The sequence below is a fragment of the Cupressus sempervirens genome, chromosome 10 (genome assembly GCF_028749045.1).
Source record: "Cupressus sempervirens isolate cs-2001-9-10 chromosome 10, ASM2874904v1, whole genome shotgun sequence".
Classification (NCBI taxonomy): Eukaryota; Viridiplantae; Streptophyta; class Pinopsida; order Cupressales; family Cupressaceae; genus Cupressus; species Cupressus sempervirens.
In genome coordinates this window covers 576,979,910-576,998,470 of record NC_143127.1, presented here as the reverse complement: position 1 = coordinate 576,998,470, position 18,561 = coordinate 576,979,910, and the positions used below count along the sequence as shown (strand labels likewise).

The 18,561-nt window shown below is 34.8% G+C and overlaps 1 protein-coding gene across 2 annotated transcripts in view; it reads left to right on the top strand.

The window, feature by feature from the left end:
- TAF2 (TBP-associated factor 2) overlaps positions 1-18,561 on the top strand; it is a 234,990-nt gene that overhangs the window by 29,361 nt on the left and 187,068 nt on the right. Inside the window, exons 2-4 of one of the 2 annotated variants that reach the window (XM_089805997.1) lie at positions 12,745-13,087; positions 13,208-13,353; positions 13,521-13,587. In XM_089805997.1, coding sequence (XP_089662123.1) covers positions 12,745-13,087; positions 13,208-13,353; positions 13,521-13,587 — 556 coding nt within the window. Of the gene's footprint in view, positions 1-12,744; positions 13,088-13,190; positions 13,354-13,520; positions 13,588-18,561 lie in introns of both variants that reach the window. The other variant, XM_089805998.1, reaches the window with a different exon arrangement.

The window sequence follows — 18,561 nt, the reverse complement described above, 5'->3', positions numbered from 1 at the left end:
AGTTTCAGACAATTAGAAGGATAATTGCTTGTGATATTAATGGCAAGATGCATGCACAATTGCCATAATCAGTATCTGACGAACACTATCATATCTCAACACTCCCTCTTAGCTAGGGAAGAAAATTAAGTGTATATCAATCTAGATATCACCTAACTCATGATATCAAGGAGTATAGAGAATATCAATTCACATGACATTCTTATATCCTAGTTATGGTATGTGCATTGACATCACATCACATGATGTCTACCATAGCATATGAGGGCATGTCCATGGATATTACGTCACATAATATCCACAATGATTATCTCATAAAGAACATATTGATACACAAGAGATACCAAGTCAGCATGATATCTATCAATAAGTCCAAGATTTATTAACTATCAAAACTTTTCCATGAATATCAAGTCAGCATGCTATTCGTCATGATAGTGAACATTGTAAAGTTGTTACCTTACAATGTTGGATACAAGTGTATATTATCTGAAAGATCACCACCACCTTTCAATAATATACTCGTGGGGCCCATAAAGTCATAGAGTCACACATATGATGATAAAAGATTTTACATGGAGTTACTACAGATTCTCTCACGTGGGGTTGTCATGGTGTCACACACATGACATCCACCGTGAACCATATTAGAGAGTGGATCCATTATGGCTCAATCCATAGGGTGAAAAGAATGGCTTTCATGACAAATTTTTCTAAAAAAAAAGAATATGCAAGGATACAAAATAGATCACTGATGTTGAAGTTGCTTTTCAGCTAAGGCTTCATTCTCCAACGTATCAAGCTTGTCCCAGAAGTACACAGAACTTCTAACTAGTAAGAGGCTTGGTGAGAATGCTGACTGTTTGTTCTTAAGTGATAATGTATTTCAACTGAAAGTTAAAGAGACCATCTTGACATGGTCTACTCTCTCTGAATCAATATCATTTGATTTGAAAATATGTAAATCCTTAGGTTGCTCCCTTAATTACGGAGGCATGTCCTACTCATATACTTATATTATGGAAAATATCTTGTTCCAAGGGACTCATCATTTGTTACATGATTTATTATTTTAATAACAGCAACTTCCCATACACACATGTACTTGTCTAATTCCTTTGTAACACGAGTGAATGTAATAAATTGCGGATTTATCCTCAGATTTGGCTACATCAGGCATCCATGCTAATTTGGCTACATCAGACATCCATGCTAATTGACTTCCTTCTGAAGCTCTATGTACATTTGTCAACCTCTTGTCCTCCTCGTCCAAGGTTGCCTTTAATGTAATACTATTTTCCTCTTAAATAATGTTTCAGCCATCAACTTAGTCCCATGACTGTAAGCATTTAAGTATCCATCCATCCTCAAAGATCAATTGAATCAAATCCTCTAGCTGCTCCCTCTTGTTATAGAAAGATAATTTTCTTTAATAGACTCACATCTTCTAGCATGATGAACATATGATTAAGATCCAAAAACACTTTGGAGCTACAATCTTAAGATTGAGTCCTCTACAATGCCTTTGTAGCATACCTAACGTACCATTCTTCTTTTCCTGCAAGAACATCCTCATAGACGAAGGAATAGATCAAGGCAAAAATATCTCTTATAGTACATCTAGAAATACAAATAAGAGAGAAACAATAGTGAGTACATAAATGTAATACTTGAGGATAATAAATACTTATCTGCACATCAACATCCTTGGTACATCAACATTCAATGAAGGTCCATATGCAATAAAATAGAAAATGCCTCTATATAAGCATCTTTTAAAGAATGAGAATGAAACATTGGTTATTATTCTCCCCCACAATATAAAAATTCCCAATTACTCCATGTTATAAAGTTTTCTGTCAATATCAAGTCTAATGAGAGGCTATCAATCAAATTTGACTCATCTTTGTAGTTGCGTTAATAATATTAGAGTTAAATCTCTCTAATTTTGTTTCTCTGTTCCGTAGATTTACTTCTATTTCTAATGGTCACTCTTCTTCTTTGTTTCCATATTCTCTCTTTGTTCATTATTGAAACTTTCTCTTCCTCTCTTCAAAATGTTTCTATTTCTCTCTCTATCAGAGCTTTTTTTTTTGAAAAATAATAATTTCATTATTGAAATATTTGATTTATTTTTCGAAATAGGTTTTGAAAATCTTTAATTTCTTCATGAAATTTTTAAACTCAAGATTTTCAACATCCTTTGCTTGGGTGTGTTCAAAAATCTTGTTTGCAGGGATATTTTCTAAAATATGTCTAGGGTTTTTGTGTATTTTTTTTTTGCTTTGGGCAACTTTTCTCTTACATCTCATGCGTCATCTGCCTTTTATCTGCCCACGTGACCAACTTCCTTTGAAAAACAATTGCCTTTTTGGTTTTTTGGGCCTGCATTTGACATTTTTTTGTGAGACTACTTTTTCTGCAAATATTTGAGCTTGACCGCTTCTGGTTCTTGCACTTTTGGCTAGGGTTTCTACTCTTCTGATCAAGCTGAAATTTTATTTTAACGGCAAAATCAAATTGTGTTTTTCCAGATCTCAACTATGTCGGTCTGTGTTTTTTCTGGGTGCATCATTTTCTGTGCCTATTTTTTGAGTCAACGGATTTAGAATCTAGTTTCAAATTCTTTTTGGGTATTTTGAGCTCTCATCGGGTATCCTTTCATTTTTTTGGGTCTTCGATCAATCTTCCTTGAAGTTTGTGCCTTTTCAGATATTCACGTTTTTTTGTATTAAAAATGTGTCTTGCCATCTCTCACCAATCTTCTCTTAGAAGGCAACCAACGATTCAACAAAAAGAACTACTACACCTAGAAGTAGAGAATGATGATGATCTTCGAGTACCGTCACCTTGAGGTGCTTGTTCTGGGTACTGACTTTTGTCCTAACACAATGTATGCTATGCTACCCCATACCATTATTGCAGAATATACAGAGTGGATTGCCTTGCAAATTTTTGTTTTGAAGTTGGAATGACCATTAGGGGAGGGTATTAGACTTAAATCTCTCTAATTTTGTTTTTCTCTCTTTCATAGATTTACTTCTATTTCTAATGGTCACTCTTCTATGTTTCCATATTCTCTCTTTGTTCATTATGGAAACTTTCTCTTTCATTCTTCAGAATGTTTCTATTTCTCTCTCTTTGTTCGTTATAGAAACATTCTTGTGTATATAGATCATTTATGATCTCTTCTTAATAACACATTCATTATTTTACCATAATAAATAACAATAGTTGTTCGTCTATAATCACCAAACATAATTATCTCTTGAAGTCAAAATGTTCTCTAGGTGATACTTGAACCCTGCCAATTTTGATCAATCCTCCTAAAAAATCATAGAGTAGAGAATCTTCCTTGACAACTCCATCTTTGACCAAGATATCCTCGGGCATCATCTCACTCAATGATAGTACCTATGGTTCATATGCCGTTGTTTCTTGAAGATCAATTCGTTGAAGTATAATATCTCTTTACATCATGCCTGAGGATACTATAGACAATATCATAACTATCAATTCTCAAGTCTATTACTCAGAAGTAATTTTCTTTGGACTATTAACGTAACTTCTAATGTATGATTTTCACAATAACTTACTACACATTTTCCATCCTTTGATGCCCATGTATTTCCAATAGTTACTTCCCACATTTTTTTAATATTTTCTTTTATCATTGATATTTGATTCTAGCAACATTGATAATGCATATAGATTATTGATCCTTCCATGTAGCATTTAAAAAAAATCTTAATTGATATGATCCTCAGTGAACCGTTAATTCCATTTCCATTGTTCGGTGATATCCCTTAAACTATGGATTCGCTCAATTATGTGATATCCCTTAATCTGTATAATCATTGATTTTTATATTATCTATTGATAGATCACATATCAATCATATATTATCACTATATCACTGATGTATTGACTTAAGTCGTACACATAATCTATTGTGATCTTCATTCTACTTGATATAGTTGATCATTGTTTTAATTTCCAACCACTAAGACTCGTCGTCATATTTAGACTACATCAAGATCTCATTCATACACATTGTTACCAAAGGTCTGATTATCATAATGAAATATTTACTTTGAGTTTGCAATATTAGTTTTGCTTGAGAGATCAATGTGATGTGTATAACTTGTACAGAGCTAATGCAGACTACACACCTAATGATCCATGCTATGCCTTCGATTTCCTAGATGGCTTCCATTCGTGAGAGAGTGAGATTTGGTGGGCAAGTGACTGTTTTCCAGAGCCCATTAAATTGTGATTCCCAAAATGACAACATTGATGGATTTATTAAATACAATGAGATGTTGCTCATTTATACCCTACCTTGATGAGGAAAGGGTGTGTAAATTGTGTCTCCACAATTGTTCAAGAACTGCATTTAATTTTGTTAAGATTATAGCTACAATCGGATTGCTTTAATCGTAAGATACAATGTTGATATAATATATCATATATATAATATTATAATTATACTATATATATATATATAATATTATATTATATATTATGTAATATATTATACGTATATATTATATATGATACATATGTTATATTGTGATTAATCATATTATATATATATATAAAAACTAATAATGATTAATCATAGAGACATGTCTCTTCATGAGACATGTGCCCTACTCTTATATTTATAAGAGATTGGGATCTGCATTTGGAACATACCAATAACTATGGGAGTGTAAACCGATCCATATTTTCTAACATGGTATTAGAGCCAAATTGCAAATGTAAGAAAGAATGAGTGCTTGAATAACCTTCATATATGAGATTTATGGAGTTGACATCCTATTGAGTATAACCAGAGCTATTACAGAGTTTAAAATGCTTTATCTGATTTAGAAATCATTTGGTTGATAAATGAATGCATAGGAAGTTTCCGATCATCCTATTTATTGAAGGCTCAAATAAAATAAATACAGACCTGTTGAGTTCACCCCCCAAACTTGTCAACGAGGCACACCACTGATGGAGATTCCAAATCAGCATGCAGGATCAGGCATTTATCATACACTATCGACATTTGGAGCCAACACAACAGTCTCCGTGCCACATCAGACATCGGTCACCCCAATCTACGACATTCCTCCTTTCGATAGTCCGAGAAATTAATCGTGGAGCCGGATATTCACTGCATATTAGATGTGATCGTTCTTTCACGGGTACTGATTATTAATTGCGAGGCTTCAAATGTATTGAAATGGCGAAAAACTTATCTGAAAAACAAAAACTTGATTATTATCATTCTATCACCCCTATATTGTTCAAACAAATTATTTACAATATCATTCAAGGAGTACAATCGATTCTGTTTCAAGATTATTGTATTTGAATACCAGATGATATCATTTTATAGCAATCAAGATTGAAAATTTTCTTTGCTAACAGAAGAAACTTCTGTAAGGGAAGTTTAGACAGAGGAAGAAATAGTTCAAACTAAACCACTATAACCTGTAAAGTTTATGCGAATTCTGAACTTCCAAACTGACATAATGCCTTTCTGAACTGCTGAAGATGGTCCTGAATATATCAGACCTATATATGAGGTGTTTTACTTATAGTATAATAATAATTCTGCAGATGTTTAATAACTGCTACAAGTCGTATAGGGCAGTAACGCTAAAGGAGCAGACCTTGTGTTTTCCATGTTTCCTTTATCCACATTATTAACCCTTATTTATATGGCACTCAAGAGACAAGTCCTTAGAAAGGACATGACTTACCAAGTTGGCCCTTATAAATTATGAATATCTTGCCAAGATCGGCATCTCAAGTATATATTAGTTAGTTAGTAAATATACTAACTAAAACAATGCAAATAGAACGTTACAATATCTTTCCAAGGGGGACGCTAATTAGGTTTTATATAAGACATAAGAGGCCAATCCTTAAATGAGGATCTTCATGCTTTAATTGATCTTGTACGATCTGCTGTTCAGATCAGTATGATATCACAGTTACATAGAATTAACATAACTGTGAAGATTCAATTCTACCCTATCTATTCAAGCAGACAATATACTTGCGGTCGAAGTGAAGAATCCTGAGTCGCATGTTTAGTTACTGTTGCATATTCACAGGCAGTTACAGTTAAACTTGCACTGATGTTATGCCAGTCATATGGTATATGGGTTGCAGAACAAACTGTGACGGGTATTACAAGTTACTTCTAAAAGTGCACATCACTCTTCACAAAATGGCAGATTATATGTGAACTTCTAAGTATAGGCTTCCCAAAGAGTTCATCAATAACTATGCATTCCATGACAAGGATATCTTATAAAATCCATATTGTTTACTGCTAAAGTCAAGATAGATTATATTTGCACAATGCTAATGCAAGTAGCATTTGACTTTGTGAGAGTTAGAGCATTATTTTAGAATCTACGAAGAGACATCACTATGTAAATTGTCAAGTTCATCTCTGGTGACAATATGTTAGATGATGGAGATTGGGATTTTGTACCTGTAAATTTAAAATGATAAGGTTGTTAAAAGGAATCAATATAATCCTCTCAGAGATGGTTCCTACGATGATTGATCATGGGTGGTCTGATTCCATCCCTTCTTTTGATCATCCTATGAGTCCTATATAGATCACTCGTAATTTGAAAGCTTCATGCCGTACGCTTATCATTTCATGACTAGAATCTGACATAGTCAAGGATAAATTGATCGGAGGTCAATGACATATCATCTACATACTCATCACAGCATTGGTGATCTCATACTCACTGTAGCATCTCGGTCATCCATTGCTATCTAAGATCTCAGTTTTCCATTACTATGTTATGAAAGATATTTGCAAATATTGCAGTTTGAGGTACATCAATATGAGGAATTAAAAGACAAGGAATCCTATTAAGAAGTCAAATGATATGAATCTATTATGTCGATACGCGTGATAAATGAATCTAATCAAATAAAACATATTCATATAAATAAAATTGTCGACTAAGGCCACTCTTAAAGAGGAGAGGTCCGCTTTCAGAGCAAGCCCTCCACTCCCAGATCTCATCTTTAGTTCCAAATCTTCATGTTTGAAAGCTATGGTTTAAGAAGAACTTTATCATATCTGAAACATACGGTAAACATAAATCTTCAACAAAGATGTATCCAAAGTTCTATTACAAGTTACAACAATGACAAAATGATCCTACTTTAATCTATTGAGAACATTATAGTTCTGAACGGAATGGTATTTATATTAGTAAAGATATCCTAGATGTTGTTTGGATTGAACACCAAAAGTTTGGTTCTCCAAAGAAAATAAAAACAAAATACTATCTCTTCTGCGTACCTAAATTCTGCAATTAGGAAGGATAAGGCATAGAATGTCCAAAGGAGTACACAACATTATAAACTAGAATTAAGCCAGTAAATAATGGTGGACAAAATTTATGTATGGAAGACATTGAATAGAAGATCAATGAAGACTTTGGTGATGACTTGAAATGCTTGCAACTGATACTTTACTTGCTGGTTTCAAATGAAGAGAGTAAAATTCAATCAGAAAGTTGCATGTATTAGTTATCCAAACTAGATATATACATATGATAGAACTTTTACATATTCTACATATCACACATCTTTGAGAATAGTTTCGAGAGTACTCTTGGGTCTGATAAGATAGGAGGAGATGTGGATGAAATTAGAAAGAGATTTGAACTTCTTAATGTCAAGAAAGATCTAATTTAATCGCCACATGGGCTACTAGATGTAGCTGGTTGAAAGAGGAGATAGCCATATGATGCTTATGGATAAATAATTTTTTTTTGTTTAACTATATAAGAGTGGGAATTTTACATTATGGAGGGGGAATAATAACCAATGTTTCATTCCCACTTGAACCTCATGGGCAAATACGCATTCTTATCCTAGAGTATTACATTTATCTACACTTTGTAGTATCTCTCATATTTGTAGTTCTATACATACTAGAGTTATTTGCCTTGATCTTTTCCTTTATGTCTGAGGATGTTCTTGCAGGAAAAGAAGGCTGGTACACATGCTGCCAAAATTGTGATCAGATTGAATAAAATTGCAGTAGCTATATTATTACAATAGTGCTAGAAGAAGTTGTGATCAGGCTGAATAAAGAGAGGCTCTTGAAGCAAATATCTTTGATTGAGATTATGAGTATCCTTCTACATTAAGAGGGAGTATGACCCTTCTTCGAAGGCAACGCAAGAGCTTAGGAGATTGATACTTAGAGGGAGTCTAGAATGCATGTGTGTGACTACATGATTTTGATGGGCCTACTCTTGAGTACATCATAAGGTAGTATTGACTTATCACTAAAATATCAAAAGATTGATATCAGATTCAGAGTGAGTTTGACAGGCATCCTTGGGTGAAGATAGCGTCTAAGGAAGTAACTAGAGGACCTGACTTCCTAGGATCATTGTTCAGAGGGAGAAATTTTTGAAGTGCAATCCTTTGTAAATGATATTTTCTCTATATGAGGAGAAGTTTTAAGTGAAATTCCTTGTAATGCATTCTTCTCTGTGAGGGAGAATTGAGGTGAAAGCCTTTGTAGCACCCTCTGACTTGGTTCATGATGGTTACTATTTCGCATATGATATGTAATGAAGGTGACAATCTTTCATTGACATATATAAACATAAGGTAGTCATTGTAAGATGACAATCTTATAAATGGTAGACCTATTATCATGACAAACTTCATTAATTTGTTGTGCCAAAGTATTGAAAGTCATGATAATGAATGTATCGTAACAAACTTCATTAAGTTGTTGTCACAAGAAGATAATTTTTTTGAAATTGTGTGTTATGAAAGGTGACAATCTCTCATATGTGTGAGGTCACTATTGTAAGGTGACGACTTTATCAATAGTTGATCTATCTCCTAACACCAAAATGTGTTGAAGCAAGTGTTATCATGGTTCTTTGGGCCGAATTTTGCCAAACACCTTGATAACCATCTTATCATAGGTTCTTTGGTCCAAATTTTGTTGGACACCTTGATAATCAACTCATCATGGTTCTTTAGGTTGGATTTTGCCGGACACCATGAAAATTAGTTCTTTGAGCTAGATCTTGCTGGACGCTTAAAGTGGTTTTCAAATCTTTTATTATAATTGCTTCAATTCTCTTTTGCTAAAGGAGTGTTGAGAAATATAGCCTTATAATGAATTGTAGCCACTTCCATATGTAATATATGTTAATATATATATGTGTGTGTTGATGGATTTATGTTGATATGCCATTCCAGGAATATCACATTGAGATGATATATCTCCATATGCTTGAGAGCACAATGTGTTCCATATCAAATCCTCCCTAGCTAAGAGGGAGTGTTTGGATTATAGCTACAGTTGGATTGATTTAATTGTAAGATACAATGTTGATATAATATATCATATATATAATATTATAATTATACTACATATATATATAATATTATACATTTATATTATATATAATACATATATTATATTGGATTTTTATTGTTAATAATATATTAACTAATAATGATTAAACATAGAGACCTGTTTGTTCATGAGACATGTCTCCTACTCTTATATTTATAAATGATTGGGATCTGCATTTGGAACATACCAATAACTATGGCAGCTTAATTACATTTGTAGAAACCGATCCATGTTTCTAACAAATTTCATTGTGCTTGTGGAGCCTTGTTAAATATGGTCTGGTGATTTTGTCAACCCTCAATTTCAGGGGAAGGTCTAGCTCTCTTTGTCATCTTGTAGCTATTGGTTCTAGGTTTGTGACCGAGCACAACAACTTTGGCTCTTTTAATCTTGGCCTCATTGTTTTTTGTTTTTAACTAGGATCATACACCTAGCTTGGGAGTGAATCTGTGTAGCGATAATCGCTTATTAGCATTCGATGCTTTTCATTTAACTCCACTTTCACTAGAGCCCATGTTCGAGTCCATGTTTGCTATCCTTGTCCGTCGCCTCTTCTGGTGACTTTTGCTTTGCACCTTCCATGTTGACTGGCCAGTTGTTACATGTTGACCTTTTGCATAGTTCATTGGAACCCGGTGAAGCGCTGGTGCTGCTTATATTTTATAGAATAATGCTTCTTGAGATGGCCTGCATATATTCAATGGTACCGCAATTACTTCTAGGTGGATATGCCAAATTTCCATTTTGACATTGCAAACATTGACATTGACAATAAAGTTCCATGTTAATGTATATTTATCAAGGTTGCGTGGGTACTCGTACCCACACCCGTGGTACATGTACCCAAGTACTGGGTACTCGGTGGAGAACATCATAGCTAAGAACCTTGATTAAAATTTCTGTTTTTTTATTATGGTTTTTGTTTGCGTATCAGCTTGTTGTTTATCAAGCTTAATTTAATACCTAATCAGTTTGAAACTTTGATACAATATTGATTAACATTACCTTTATTACTGTTCAAGTCAGAAGTTTAGCATTTGCAATATGTCGTCAAATGATTTATGATCTTCTTGTTCATGCTTGAAGCCTGCCATTTCTGTTATGCATCTAAACATTTATCATACATTATTAGTACAAACATAGAAAATCTGAAACTGAAAACAATACATTATATATGCAAACTTTATCACTGTTCTTGTTTTGAAAAACCATTGTCATGACTCATAATTTCAGATTTTCTATAAATATAAAAGTATAATTAAAAATAAAGTTTGACATACCCAAGTACCCCGCGCCCTATCTTGAAAAATAGCTGTACCTATACCAGTACCTTAAGTATCCCAAGTACCCCCGTCCCAGTGCAACCTTGTAATTTATAGCAGCGCCCATTCTTAATTTCAAAATGCAGACTAAATCTGTGATTCATGGTGAGCACCTTTGTCAACGCTGCTGATGCTAGCCATGTATTCACATGGGAAAATAGGTCTCCCCCATCCCAGCACAGCGTGCAACCAGCAAGGTGAACAATGCCCCTACTGTGCATAGCCAATATTTGCCCATTTTAAGCTTTTCCCCCTATTTGAAAACAAATGATGAAATGCCCTCTGCAAAATAATGGTGTTGATCCATCGCTAGCAAACACAGATCCAAGCTCTTTGGAAGATGATGCCCTCTGCATTCAATTGGGTAGATGAACACCACTGTTGCATTAATGTGTCCCATTTGCTCTAATTCCATCCAAGATTTAATATTTAAGTTTGACCTAGATGCTACGTTCATTTTTCTTTGTTGCATTTGCAGTTGGCTCTTATACCATGTTGAAATGTTAGTGCTGCAAATGTGACTGTCTAAATGTGAAGTAGATTCAATATTTAAAAATACTGAATATCAGAGTATAATTTTAGAATTGCAAATAATACAGCATTTATTGATTTCGATACTTATAAATATTCAAACTAAGAGCCACATAATGAGGACTTGACTGTTCATTATGTGTCTCTTGGTGAAGAAGCACGAAGTCACATAGTTAACACTCAAAAATACCTATTCCTAATCGGGCATGTTTACTTCATAAATAAATCTTATTATGACCTCTGATTTACTTATAGATGATGGATCATAAACACGATCCAATACATGATCGATATTTTGCAAGAAGGTATTGCACGATCTCCAAGAGAACTATAATCTGAATGTACAGATTTGCATACTCAGTTTGATATGATAGTTTTGGACAATTAGAAAGATAATTGTGTGATATTAATGGCAAAATGCATGCACAGTTGCCATAATCGGTATCTGACCAATGCAATCATATCTCAACAATGCCAATATCATTTTTGAATTTGGAAGACTTGTGGCAATACTGCAGGTAACTCGCAGCCACTTGTAAACATAAAATACACATTACAGGTAACCTTGTAGCCATAGTCATTACATGTAAGTTGCAGCCACTCATAAACATACAATACTCATTACAGTCAATCTTGCAGCTATACAGAGAACCTGTAGAATCCCCAAACGCCTGAAAATAGCTCAAAAAATACCTGTAGCAGGTGCTAGAGGTCATAGGGAGAAAATATTACACCTGTAGCAGCCTGCATGATTCCTGTGGCAGTCTGCACAATGCCTCTAGCGATGCGCACAGAACCTGTGGTATTTTATACAATACTGTAGCTGCTCCAACAACGTTTAGGATTGTTACAAATAGTCTACAAATGATGGTGCAACATGTTGCTGACTTTGGAACATTCCCAGTTCAAAATGCTAAATCATTTCTCTATCAGATTATTAATCTTTTAATTTTTTTTTACTGCCGTATGAATTACAGGTTTTTGATTTTTGTGATTAGAAACCAGTTAAACTTGTGAGGCCTAGATTATTCTCTTGTCAAGTCATATGGTCAAGATGTTGTGGGGTATTATTACCCGTCCACTACCCTGTATAATATTGGTGTGACTGTACTGTGGTCTTCAAACTAATATTTTTGGCAGGTGCATTCTTTGTGGCAGTTTGGCACATTTTTTAGAGTTCCTAAGCTTAACTGCATTTCTAATATTTGAAGCAGCTGAAACAAACAACCATTAAACCATACCATCCTTCCAAATAAGCACTATACAAATTGTGTCTTGAGTATGCGTAAATTAATTTCCTCCGAGTTAGTATTACATGAACAAAATCTGAGATCTTCAAAACTGAATTACTGCTTTCATGCACGTGTTTTTCTGTCTTTTTCTGAGAAATAGTGACCTAGCGTGATTCCTTTCTTTCTTTGAGATCTACTTATGCAGTTATGTGCATTTCAACTTTTTTTCCAGACATACAGAACTCAGAGCTGTGTTTCCGGAGAATGGAATTATCGGATTGTATGCAAATGGGATGAATATTGATAATATCTTTGTGAATGGACTGCCTGTGCATTTTACGCTTCATCCTCAGCATGAGTGTAGTGAAGAAGAAAGAAAGTGGCCGTCAATTAACTGTATTGATGCTGCTGAAGCTGCTGGTTCAGTATATTTATCATCTTTAGAGAGAGAAATGGTTCCAGATTTGCTTATAAATTTATCTTCTGAAAGTGGTATACAGAATGTTGTTGATACCAAGGAAGCTAGGAAAATAGAGAACAATCACAATGATGCTAATTGCATATCCCAGCAAGAGGTGAAAATCTTACATCTGTTGACTGCTTATGTTTTTATCTGATAGATGCTGTCAAAGTAAATATTTTCCTTGAGGTTCACTAGTGTGGTGGTTTCTCATGTAGGTTAATATTGAATGCAGAATGTCAAATTGGTTCGCATTGAATATTGGCTGGAGAAACCTGAAGTAGGCATTTATTTTATGGGTAATATCCTCCATACAAATAATCAGATAAGGCGTGCACGCTGTTGGTTTCCATGTGTTGACTGTAGTCTGCAACGATGCTGGTAATAAATTTAAACATATGCCAAGTATTATTGACATATTGGTTTCATGTTGTTTGGGGTTGGTTCTGTTTATAAGGTTTTTAGAAAGATCTCACATGTTTTGTTAAGCGATTTCACTCATTTACACTGAGAATATATATTTATATTTTAGTCTCCTGGGTTTTCAGCTTTGATCTGGAGTTTACTGTCGATTCTATGTATGTTGCAATTAGCAATGGCACTCTTCTATATCAGGTAGGGTGCATCCTTGCTTGATTGAGGATAGTTACATACAGGTATTTTTCCTCTTGTTGTTTGTGTATAATGTTTTTAGAATCACACCTGAGAACTTCCTTTTTTCCAGGACATCAATATGAATGGTTGAGCAATATTCACTTATTTGTTTCTCATTCACATAAGCATCTCTCAGTTTATGTTCAAATGAAGAGTGGTTGATTTTGCATTCATTGTATTGATTTAAAGTTGATGTCAACAAAACATCAATGAGAATGGAGAAATATACAAAGCCGAGATAAGACAGGAGGTATTGCATATGTATATCCTATATAAATAAAATAATAGTAACAGTTAGTGAACTAGAAGGGCAAAAGCATTTATTAGGTTCTGCAGGCATCAAGAGTAATCATGCATAATGAAGCAGACATGCATAGCAAGCAAACAACCAAATTCAAGGATAGGGATGTCCTCAACAGATTTTTAGGATTTTGCCACCAATCAGATATGCTGTTATTAGTGTTGTCTAGGACTAGTTTGGCAACAAGGTGCTGAGTGCATAATAAGACGACCTGATATTTGCAGTGGCAAGATATAAAGTTTGAAAATGGGCTGTGATGAGATTTGATGTGCTTATCTTAGCTGATAAGCTTTTGCCAATTTCAATCACAGGCAAGATGTCCTTGATTTGCATATGGTACACAATTCGAAGTTGACCTTGGTAGTTGTACTAGTAGAATCTGTGTTTGATCTCATTTTAGTGGGTGAATCTAAATATTGCATGTTTATGTTATGTTACTTTATAAAGTGTGCTTGTCGAATACACCTTCAATTGTGATAGTTATTCTCTATGGACAACTGATATGAGCAAGACCGCTGTTGCCAGATTAAATGCAAATATCAACCAGTTTATGATTTAGACTGCACTGGAAATGCAGATAAATGTATACCACTATATAACTAGGTCAAATATAAGATGAATGTAAATAATTGGACACATGGCACTGAATCTCAACCTGAAATTATTATGTGTGGAAGAGTCTGATTGGCTTGAATATGATTAAAAATATTGTAATAAGGAATCTTGATAATATGCAACTTGATCATTTAAGCTAGGCCTTTTCATAGGAGAATACAAGCTCATGTAAATACTAAATACTTCTATTCCCAAATAGAGGTGCTTATATTTGTTGGACCTTTTTAATTAATGTCAAGTGAGACTTTAATCGTATTTACATTGTTGTGCTAATAGTCCGTGTCTATGGTGACCAGCTGGTGGTAGGGGTGTGAGTGGTGGAGTGTAATGGATAGTGTGTGTGTTTCATGAATCCAGTAAAGGACTTCTGATATAGAATTGATCATTGGAAGTTGAAACACTAGGAGTATTCCTCCCCCAAACTTTTCTTCCCTTATTTGGGGATGGGGACGTTTGCCAGCCGACCTCTCTGGCCCAGTTTATTAGTTCATCAAGAAGATCTTGGGTATGTCAGGCCTATGCGCCCTTTGACTGTCTTGGGGATACTGGACTCGAGCATTCCTTGTCTGTCTCAGGACACATAGCCGTCCCTTGACTGTCTTGGGGACACCAAGGCGTCTCTCATCCTTGGGTAGACAAAAGAAAGTTTAAATCGATTATTTTGGTGATTCTTGTGCCAAGTTCTGAACCCTGATGGGATTAGTTGGCAGAGCTTGACCGTGAGGAGTCCAGTAGTTCTAGTGATGAGGAGTTTTGGCATGATTGGAGTACTCCTTCACTACATTTTGTATTTATTTTGATATCACGCTACTAGTAATCATCTTATGATACTTTGGATATAATAAAAATCTCCATTTGACATTTATACTATTCAAATTTCACTTTTAACAGTATCTAAGTTGAGACAATTTTAGCATTTAGCAGAGTTGCAGGAAATGGAAGCATCACTCACTGGATACCCGTATTGCCAAACGTGAAATGGGTACCAAAACTGTATGGCTTGGAAAGTGGCCAGATATCATACCATCATGTTAAAAAAATCTATAATTCAAAAGCTTTCACTGGATTCGGATGGATATGGCTTACAGTTAATTCTGTGATAAGATTAAAAAACAGTAACAAAACTGCAAGTAACTGCAGTGGAATTCTTACACAAAAAAGAAAGAAGTCAGCACGTAAGTATTTTGAATCTCTAAAATTATAGAAATAAACACTCTAAAACTCGTATAAATAACCCTATTGAACATATTGTCACTGCACTCTAATCTGTATCAGGGGGTTTTCGTGGAAGGTTTTAAGGGTCTTAGGCAGGTACTTCATCCACACAGGGAGGGGTGTCTATCCATGCAGGTATGAATTAACTTGCTGTGTTTTTTCCCCTTTGTTTTGCTTGTCGAGCTTCTGCTATGACTTGCTTTTGTTTTAGTCATATCATAGTTTATCTGAATTTTTGACGGTTTGCATTTATTTTAAATATTTAACTTTGAACCCTTTTATACGTTGTATCGCAATCTGTTGAATTTTAATCAGAGACATTGTTTGAATTATAATTTTGATGTTTAAATTTACATTCTTCATAATGTATAGCCATTGTTGAATATTTTAATATTTTTATTTTTACAGTCTTCACAAATATCAAACAATGATTGGGTCAAATAATGATCAGGTCAATATAAATTTTATACATTGATTTTTTTTAGTTTTGTTTTTTGAATGTATACGGTTAAAATTAAAATTAAAATTTCTATTTAGTATTTAAGTTATAACAGGATTATGATGCATGTGAATGGGCCTGGTGAGGTTAATTTTACTTCAGGAGCCTGTAGCCTGGGAAAACCACTAGATGGAAGTTGGAAATGGAACTTTGATGGTGCCTCAAAAGGTAACCCAGGCTCATCAAGTGCAGGTTTTATAATCAGAGATGCTAATGGAGGCTTAATTGCTCTAGGAGGTAAGAGATTACAGGATGGAACTAATAATGTGGCTGAAGCAGAAGCTTCTTTACTAGCAATCAGAGCTTCCAAGAAGTCGGGTGTGACCAAACTCCATGTGGAAGGAGATTCCCTTATAATCATAAATGCAATAATTAAAGGTTAATTGGAAGCCTGACACCTTCAAAAACTCAATCTTAAACCTTCAAAAATTCAATCTTAAACATTAGACATAAAGTAACTACTTTGGAGGACTTCAAACTTTCACACGTTAAAAGAATGGGAAACAAGGAAGCTAACTGAGTGTCTAAATGGGGCCTAACACTAAACTTAAAAGAAGTAGTTGTGGAGAAGTTCACAGATTTAGCACCACTTGTGGATGGAGAAATAACTCTCTGGAATTCATTAGAGAATGTGCAACATCCCAAGAGCTTTAAAGTAGGAGACTGGTCTCAGAGTTAAAAATTCTTTAAGCCTCAAGCATTTTAAAAAAAGAGTTCAATGGAGATGTTTTATGGGGGACGAATTTTACTTTTTGTGTTGTGTGCCACATTTAATGAGGCGAGGAATGAATATCATTTCACAGATAAGTACAATATCTCTGTTCCTTACAAACAGTTAAAGCCCCTTAAGAAGCTATCTTCACAAGGAAGTGGTAGGTGTGCGGCTGCAAGACAGAATGGCATCTTCTTTTACATGTGTCTGAAACAAGCAAAACCCTTTTTATGGTAAGGCAAAAAGTAGTGCATGGATGGAATGTTTGCTTTTAAGCACAAATTTCTCATAGAGGTTGTGGAAAAGAGATGATGGTGACTGGCCAGAATGGAAGGTGTATGTGCTGATGGACGAGAGGGTTTGTGGTTTTGTGCTGCCAGCCCTTAAAGGTGAGAGGTCTTGAGAGAATTGTCTACTTGTTGGTCCCTGTGTGGACACTGTGATGCTAGTTCTCTCATGTTTTCATTACTGTCTTTGATATAAAAATCAAAACAAAAGTTAAATGCTGGTTTTTGGTGCGTGGTGGATGATGGGTGGCTGGTATTTACCTTCTCGAGGAGAGTTTTTCAATACTTTTATGTTGATGTGGGGTGATTGATACAATTCGTATCCAATAGATGTATCAGAAGAATGGTATCCAGTTTTTCGAGGTTTTGGGTTCAGGTTGTTGGTATTGAGGTAGGGCAGAACATTGGTTAAGCTTCAATTGTAGAAAGAATGCCAGTTTTTTGGTGTAAGCGATTAGCCCGAGACATGCAAGTAAGTGGTCTGGCTAGAAATCGATAGGGATACCTGGGTTACAGAATTTTTGTTGTTCCGATGGTTTGTGCGACGACTGGTTTTTGCACGGAAGGAAGCATTGTGTTTTGGTAGGAATTTGGGTTGTTTGTCACTTTCTGCAATCAGCATAAACTGGAAGTAGATCTTCCTTTTGTCCATGGTGTTAGGATTTAGAATGTATGTAAATTTCCAAATTGATGATCCTCGATGACAATCCCGAGGAAGCATAATGCACTTTACTTTTATGACTTTTAATAAAATAAAAAAACTTATTACTGAGAAGAAAACATGACTATGATGGATAATGTAAATTATAAAATTATTTTCAATTCTGAAATAATTCTTATGCTCCCTCGAGTTTCCGGTACGAGGATGGTGGGATGGGTTTTTGGGATGGCAAATTTTTGTGGTGATTTTGGGGACAGGGATGGGGGGGGGGGGTGGGGGGGGGGGGGCGGGGGGGGGGGGCGCGGCAAATGGGAGCAGCTATATATATATAAGGAAGTTTTAAAATCTAGATCGAAATTTGCAAATATATATGTCATTCATATGAAACTAAGCACAAAGCATGTCATTTAATGTAATAATCCATACTAGATTATTATGTGTCAGCACTGATTATATTCGAAGTAACCCATATTTCAGACCATAGGAATTTGAACAAATAATTGGTGAGCAATCTGATTTATTTATTCTGGGCAATACCTCTCGAACTGAGAGTTCCAAACACTAGACAATATATCAAACAATTGGTGTACTTCTCATAATTTACTGGTAACCTTTTCAGACTGACTGAATACTTGATTCTGGAAA